Source organism: Montipora capricornis, chromosome 10, assembly GCF_036669925.1.
Source record: "Montipora capricornis isolate CH-2021 chromosome 10, ASM3666992v2, whole genome shotgun sequence".
NCBI classification, from domain to species: Eukaryota; Metazoa; Cnidaria; class Anthozoa; order Scleractinia; family Acroporidae; genus Montipora; species Montipora capricornis.
The window spans coordinates 617,392-626,066 of NC_090892.1; the positions used below are offsets into that span (position 1 = coordinate 617,392).

Here is an 8,675-nt window from a genome sequence, read left to right on the forward strand (position 1 = left end):
AATTTCCAGTGTTTTAAAAGATGCCATGAATTCAAATTTACATACCGCAATTATTTGCCATAGTTTTCAAAGCAAATTATTTCAAAACTTACTCAGATGCAACAAATGCATTGTCGCTAATTGCACGAACAACTTCCACAAATTTGATTCTAGAAACAAGTGTGTGTCCATGTGTGATGATGGGTTGACCTTCTGGACCATCCCAGCAGTCCACTGCAAGATTAATGGCAAAAACCACAGTAACACCTATGAATGCTCATGACTTTTTTAAAGGAAAAAAATTAAGACCCATTTGAAAGATGTGTAACTCTATTTCCTTACATTCTAAACAACGACATCCCATTCTGAGGGCACGAATGTAAGCTTCAACAGAGGCCTCACCCTGGAATTGATCACCGGTCAGATACCTGTAAGCACACAACCAAATAATATTAATGATCTTAATGATCCATAAAAATAATATACTTGTAAAATGCATTATTTCTTGCATGTTATGATGATTCCAACAATGCCACAAAATTAAACCTGGACAAGTTATTAGACGAGAAATCCAAACATATGCAAACATAAACAAAGTAATCAATTATAATAATAATTGATAAAATGTATATACATGTACATGTTAGTATGTAATAATAATAATAATAATAATAATAATAATAATAATAATAATATATGATTATTAATACATCAAAAACAAAGACCAAACGTTATTGATTACAATCCTGGCATTATGGCTGTTGCTGTATTCAGCAATCTAATTCGAGTTACAGCTTTTAATATCGCTTATTTTGACCTAAAGCAGACGACGTTACTAACACATACTTGTATGGCAATTAGCAAAAAGAACATGTTTAACCTACGTGTTGTGTGATGAAGCAATCCAGTAGTAGGTAAGAGGCTTAGTCATGTCTTGATAAACTTCACAATGTGAAGAATTAAATGCACTGTTTCCCTTTGACATTAGGTAATCTAAAAACTATACAATACAGAAAAGCCAAAAAGTGTCTTCAGTAATATGATTTGCCTTATTTTCACCAGTTTTAAACACCTCAGGTCCACTCTAAACTATTTTCCTTTTAATACTTCCCAACCCAAGAGTGACAATAATAGATTTTACTCTGTCTAATGCCAGACGATGTTACTCATCAATAATCTGGAAGCACTTTTCTTAGGGGTGAATGGCTTAATCTTTATTTTCAATGGAACAAATCAGATAATTGTTTTAAAAATCATTTATGTCCAGGGTCTGTGTAAGTTATTATTAAACTGCAGGTCTAATTTTGATATCTACGCAACTACATATATCTCAGTTTTTAATAGTAGATTTCAAAAATTAATAGTCTTTGGGTTAGCAGTATTTTTAGGTTAGGATACCTTAGAGTTTAGGGGACAGTTTGTAATCATGGTAATAATACACACTGTAGTCCTTTGAATGAGTGAAGTTGAAGTTGGAAAGAAGAGCCAGAGGACACTTTGTGACGCTAATCAAAATCAACATGCATCTAACTACGTGCATTTCTGTACATATCTGTTCATAAACTGTACGTATTGCCTTTGAACACTTTGAACCCTTAGGCTTAATCAAGTGGTCAATAAAACATCATGTTGAATAAATTATATGCAACTAAGCAAAGACTATTTAAATCAAAGGACGATATTGGCTAACTCGTGGATGAAAATTAATTTTACCAGTGGAAAGCTTGTAGTGAACTTTACTTGCAGTTTGTCAGAATATGCATGGCTAGTACTATGCAATTCCCTTTCGCTAAGCTAAAGCTTTATTGACCAGCTTTTGCTGCACACGTCACATAAAGGCACATTTGAAGGAATGTTAGATATTTAATTTGTTAAGTTCATTAACTTTTCTGTCATTCCAAAGACCATATATGTGTCAGCATGTGCCTATGAGGCTAGAGACTCTTTGGAGGGTATCACTGTTTACTGAGTTAAGTATTACACTTCATCTTCAAATTGGTCATGAGTGGCTGTTACCCAGTTTCTTTATCGTCGTGTTGTTGTTATTTGGACAATTACTGAAGAGAGTCAGGTCTTGTAATTCTGGTCTCAATGAGGCTAACCATCCTTAATTAAGACCCTGCAGTGGCCTCCAAGAATTTATGCGCAGAAGAGGGTACAGAGAGGAACAACCATGTATAATATAAATAAACAAAAACGCTTATTCAGCGTTAAAGGAACCCTTGAAAATCATCAATATATGAAGAAACTGATTAATTTTATGTCAACGAAGGCAGTAGCCTGTGTACAGCTGCCCACTCTCTGCAAAAAAAAAAAAACCAGAGAGGAGCGTCTGTAATTTACCGTTGATAATCGTGTTCAATGCCACATGATTTTTCCTGGAATCTGTGGAAAAATTAATGATTTGATTGGTTATTAGCCATCGATCATTACATCATTGAAACAATGAGTTTTGATTGGCCTTTATTTTTATTTCTCCACAACAACACTGTGAGAACCACCATGAGAAATTTTACGATGAGTTTGTGTGTACTTTGTGCACAGTAAAACACACGAATAAAAATCTTTTTGATGGTCAAAGAGGTTTTTCTTTTAAAGCATGAACGGAATTGTTATCTATGGAGTGTAAAGTGGAAATCGATTCTATGTACATTTGTCGGAATTGTTGTCAGCGCTAAAGAAACAAAGGGCTCCTGACAAATCTTCACAAGGTGAATATATATACACGTAGCACTATTCAAAAGACTGTCCACTCGAAAACAACTCCTGCTATCCCTTACCAGTCGATGTAATCCCAATGCCTTTCTCGGACCAGCCTAGCCATTCTCAAGAACAATCTACAAAGCATGTTTCCCTGGAAGATTTGAGATGTGGACATATCTAGGAAAATAACAGCTCATCAGCAACGATCTGTGCTGCTCTGAAGATGAGAGCTGTACCCAGTTGGAAGACTTGCAAATACATCCTTCCTTTACAGAGTGCTTCTATGCTATAAAGCCAAGGTATCTTAAAACTACCGGACACGCTCTTCAAATGCATGTTTGAAATCTACCTCATTGACCACCGTTTTGAGAATTTAGCTCCAAAGAAATACGAGCCACGTACATTTTGGTCAGCGTAGATCACCCAATAATGTATGCAAAATTATTCCTGAACACGATTACCAACGGTAAATCACAGACGTTCCTTTCAGATTTTTTGCGGAGAGCGGGCGGCTGTACACAGGCAAAGAAGGCAGTTACAGCTCTTGTTTTCATGTATGACTGAGGAAGTTTAGAGTTTCAGAACTTTAGAGTTTCAGAACTAATTTTTCTGAAGAAGAAAACGTTTCAGGTTAAGGAGGTTGAACAAAGTTTTTGGGGACAGTTCATTATTTATAAAGGATGACCAGGACGGAGAAAAAGAATAGCCTCGACCTCTATTTTTCTAAAGCCCAACAAAAGAGCATGATTATTTTCCTAGCCCACATATATATGCTTTGCAGGTAGATTTTATTCACTTCTCAGTTTTCATTTTAATTTGTGAGTCTCAATACATTTTTTCCATGATGTAGACATTTTAACTTTTCGCATTTGTTATTTACTTTTTGCTGTATATACTACATGTAACAGTACTTCTTGGTCACTTTTGTAAAACACCTTGAACATGGCAAATGTATGCTATATAAATTTAGTTAGTATCATTACAATTAACAATTATAATTATAGATCAAACTCACTATGAAAAATCTGATTGGTCAAGAGCATTCAATCAATTCACAATAGCTTGTGAACTTGACATGATAAATGTAATGCCTGCTGCAGATATTGCATTTATCACGACAAGTTCAACGTCTGCCTGGTTACTAAGCCCCTTGGAGTGTTCTCCTCAGAAACAAAATGGCTGAACGCTTCGCTTCTGTTTCTGAGGATGAGTTATGTGAAAAATGTATAATAAAACAATTATTGAATTTGGTTTTCACATGATATCATGAATCAAAACCTCGTGTCTGTGTGATAACACAGGCCTCGGTTTTGATAATCCATGATATCATGCTCAACCTCATCCAATAATTGTTTATTATTGGATGAGGTTGAGTATTCATGATAGCGATAATTATCAAGGCCAAAGTTTGTGTTATCGAAGTCAAAGGCCGAGGCGGATAACACAAACTGAGATCTTGATAACTGTTGCTATCATGCAAAACCGAATCCAATAATTGTTTTATTACGCATATTCCTGAGCTGAGCTCCGCCATGACAAACTGATCAAATTGTTGGTTAGTGTGTTAGGTGACATCACTTGTGCATTCATAAAACTATTGACTGTAGGTATGATATCATTTCTACATAATTATATCAAATCTATTGTCTGTAGGTATGACCTAAGAGAAACAGAGCAAGCAAGAATTAGCTACCTGCTTATAGCCAAATCGAGCTGGTGACACCAATGTATAATAATGATTGTTATCACTATTATCATCATCATCGTCATCATCATCACCATCATTATAATTAATTCAAAGGTCATACAATAATAATTAGTATTGTAAGATAATTACCACCATGTTTTCCCACCTCAACTTCAAGAATTGGGGAATAATGTAAAGTGGAAAAAACATGGTGTGTATCAATTCCTGTGTAACACTATGGCCAAAAGAAACAATGGGTAATGATAACAAATCCAATCAAACCAATGTGTGAATGCATTGGTCGGCGCCTCAGTCACACATTGGTAACGTGTTAGAAGCGTCTTGATAATCAATTTTCTTTACATCATCTTTTTACCTTCTTAAAATGCCGGTAATGCTGATCAAATAATATTCTTAACATAACTTTTTAAATAAAGTTAGAAACACGGGTATTTGTTGAGCATCAAGTAATAAGATGAAATGGCTGACTTCCTCATTCGATGCCATCTTGTTTTGTGTTTTCTTGACCCAACTTCTTCAAGTTCTAGTAATCTCCACCCAGGCCCAATTAAATTACTGAGAAGATTTTTTAGTTAATTAACTACAAACATACAGTAACTCCATTAAATCCGTTCACATACTCCTGGCATAGGAAGACTGGGTACAAGACGGATGATGCAATAGTGGAAAGTCAAGTGGGTCTGGGGATGAGAAATGTTATCATTATGTCGAAGAGTCTGTCATTGATCAACAATCATGAGCCTTTTTCATTTTGGTTTTTCACACACTAGAGATGCTGTTCCTGCAGACAGCCAAGAAGGAAAAGAACAGAAAGAGTCAACGTCATGGGAAAATATGAAAAGAAAAGAAAGATCACTAGACATGGATTTCGAATAGAGTGGCTTTCAGGGACAGATGCATTGCAAAGTGTGCAGAGACTTTCCCAATATAGCTAACAAGAATAGCTCCTTCTTCAGCAGAAGTAAAAGCTTCAGTACACCACTTGATGCAGGTTACTACAGAAGGTCCCCCTGTTTCTGACTTTGATCCACACCTTGCACTAAAACATTGGTGGAACAGTGGTCCAAGAGCAAGGCTCCCTAATTTTAATGACTAATGAAGTGCTCAAGACAAAACATTTGGTAAATTAAACTTTATTACATTCATTGATTATGGCTAGTAAAAAATATGCTTCCAACTCTTCTGGAAAGCAAATGCTTCCTGTGGAAACTAAATTTCCAAAAATTTAATGTACTTTCCACACTAGCAAGTTATGGGAAAAGTAAGTGTAGAGCCCTGAACAGCCGAGCCAGCATAATGCTTTAATTGCCAAAGAATGGAGGGCCAGAAAATGGGAACAGAGCAAGAGAGGGACAGTGAGTACAAAGGAAAAGAGACACAGTGGGTAGGGCAATAGTGAACAATGGCTCCCATATTCGGCTGTCGGTAATCTGTCGGCCAACTGTCGGCCAACAGGCTACCGACACATTACAGACACATTACCAACAGTCAGCCGACACTGTTAAGTAGTTTCGAAGCAATAGACAAGTAAATGCTTACAATCATTTTAGTTTGCCCCGCCGACAGGTTACCGACACGTTACCGACAGGTTGCCAACAGGTCACCGACTGTTGGCCGACAGTCGGCCAACACTTTGGCCTCAAACATAACACAAACTGTTGGCCGACAATTGGCCGTCTGTCGGCCGACTGTTGGGCAACAGTCAGCCGACAGTAAATTTTGGGAATTATTCTTCACTATTACCGTGTGTACAGAAGAATAAACTAAGAAAGCGACGAACAGAAGGCACAGGTGAACAGGCGAATTGTGGGTACAGAGGAACAGAGGGGCAGTAGATACATGTACTGAGAAACAATAGGTAAATGTACAGAGGAATAAAGGGTACATAGGAACAGTGGAGTAGTAGACACAGACTGAGGAAAGGTTGAAACTTTGAGGTACAGTAGGAACAGTGGAATAGTAGACACAGGCTGAGGAAAGGTTAAAACTTTAAGGTACAGAGGGACAAAGGGTACAGACAAACAGAGCAACAGTAGATACAGAAAAATTCATTCATTTCAAAGAATTTTGAAGAGAATCAAGGGTCTTACCATATTTATTCACTTGTCGATCAACGCGTGGACTGACTCATCGGTTGGATCGGAATTGTTACCATTACCAAAACAAAGTGGAAAGCACAACATGAACTTGACAAAGCCATAAACAGTTTTAAGCTACAGAAAACCTAACGAATAGAAAACCACCATGCTAACTTTACTTTAACCATCCCCCACTTACCTCTGAAACAGTGAAATATGGTTCAGAGTAACTTCTACTACCATCTGACAGATATTCCAACATATAGCTCCGTACAGTTTCAAGGTCCATTGCTCCAGGCTCCTAAAGAATGAATTAGAGTCAAACACAATACAAAAGACTAAATCAGCTAACTCGTATCGTACAATTACCAAAACTTTTTGTAGGAGATGCATGACATTTATTAAAAAATGAATAAACAAGTAGAGTGATATAAAACAAATATCAAAAAAGGGTCGGTAGTTTTTTAATAAATCACAGACGTCTCAGGTGTACAACCCTTCTTCAGTGTGAAGAAAACTGTTGAAATATGCAATCAGAAGGAAGCGCGCACTCTGAAGAAGGGTTCTACACCTGAAACATCTGTGATTTTTTAAGAAAAGTAAAGACAATTTTTGATGTTTGTTTTATATCACTCTACTTGTTAACTCATATTGTACACAATTCCATATCATTTAAATGTGAATGCTGCATTATAATGCATGTACAAAACACCTGGGAGATTTTTAATTGGGTACAACATTGGTTGCCGATTGGGGCGCCTTAATTAGGTGTGAATGAAATAAGTTTTAACTATTACTCAAGTATCCCAACCTCTTGTTCTTCTAAAAGGAACCTTTGAAAGTTGAGCAATGGAACATAGGTCCTGCAGAAAGAAAAATCAGCTTAACACATAATTGTGTTACTGGTAATTGGTAATTGGTAATTCCCCCCCCCCCCCCAATAAAATTGGCAGTCCTTTTATTAATAACCCATTCCCTTTGAAGAGTAACACTTTCGACTTTACAAAGCCAGCCAGACAGCTTTACTCATCAACTGAGGGTCGGTTTAGAAGTGAAACGGTGATTTTACTCAGTCCAATGTCAGATTATTTTTAATTAATCAATAGGATCCAGTTCAGGAATGAATGGATTAATCACTTGATCTTCATATCTTGACAAATTTTTTTTCCTTGCAAATTTGTAGTAGACTTGGGCACACTACCCAGCACTGTGTTGCTTTTCTTTTAATAATGCCATTGCAGCATTCATAGCAACAACAACAGTTATTCAGATTTAAATAATAAAAATTAATAGCATTTTCGCTCTTACCCATTTTCTATGTAATCATCAAACCGCAATACTAACTGCAAAGAAAAGAAAGAAAAGACATCTCCTGAGAATAGTATTTTTAAAACAACTTCCGTTATTTTCTAAGATAACCAGTACGGTGTTATAACAATATTTTATTACCAATTTTAATATTCATGTCAACATTATAAATTCAATTTATTGAAGACAAATGCAATCATGCCTTTTTTTCTGTTCCATCACCTACCTCTTTAACAGTCATTGTTGCATCATAAATTTTACGAAATCCTTCAAAGTCAATGTGGCCCTCCCCTCTTCCTGCCATCTGTGATAAAGTTGAACACCAAATAAACAATAAAACAGAATATTCCTACCAAATATAACATTTTTTTACTCACCTCAATTTAATCTTTTTACAGATTAAATTACATTAACCTACAGTGTAGTAATAGTTGACACTAGAGCTGTCCCCACTGTTACATGTAAGTATACAGCTGCATACAGAATTCAATATGTCCAGGGCTCAGGTAGAGGAATGGTCATTTACAAAGGAAGCAGCTTTGGCATAAGGAAATTCATGTTGAAGAGGGAAGAGATGGTGTACAAGTCGAAATAGAAACTAGAGGAAACGCAAGATTCAATATTTACAGTTGCAATTTTGCCACTGTTTCTCAAAAATGTAACATACTGAAAGGGATGCAGTTTGTTAGTCTTCATTAAAGTAATGAGTAACTACTGATGTTGCACGGTTTAGTGTCAATGCCGCTTACTGTATTTATTCAATTTTACGCCCAGGGTGCTTATTTAATTTTTGGACGCTTATTCGAGCTGCGCGCTTCTTCGAGGTTGGGCGCTTATCAAAATAATGTTCACCATTTTCAGTAAGTAAAACGTTTATTTTGTAACAAAAGAAGACAAAA

At 36.3% G+C, this 8,675-nt stretch overlaps 1 protein-coding gene across 1 annotated transcript in view; it reads right to left on the reverse strand.

The window, feature by feature from the left end:
• The window catches only part of LOC138022139 (1-phosphatidylinositol 4,5-bisphosphate phosphodiesterase gamma-1-like), an 81,172-nt gene that overhangs the window by 45,301 nt on the left and 27,196 nt on the right, over positions 1–8,675 (reverse strand). The window contains exons 6-12 of the mRNA XM_068869169.1: positions 8,003–8,080; positions 7,777–7,811; positions 7,280–7,331; positions 6,668–6,769; positions 864–979; positions 322–407; positions 93–213 (exon numbers count right to left, since the gene is read on the reverse strand). Of these exons, the coding sequence (XP_068725270.1) occupies positions 93–213; positions 322–407; positions 864–979; positions 6,668–6,769; positions 7,280–7,331; positions 7,777–7,811; positions 8,003–8,080 (590 nt within the window). The remainder of the gene's footprint in view (positions 1–92; positions 214–321; positions 408–863; positions 980–6,667; positions 6,770–7,279; positions 7,332–7,776; positions 7,812–8,002; positions 8,081–8,675) is intronic.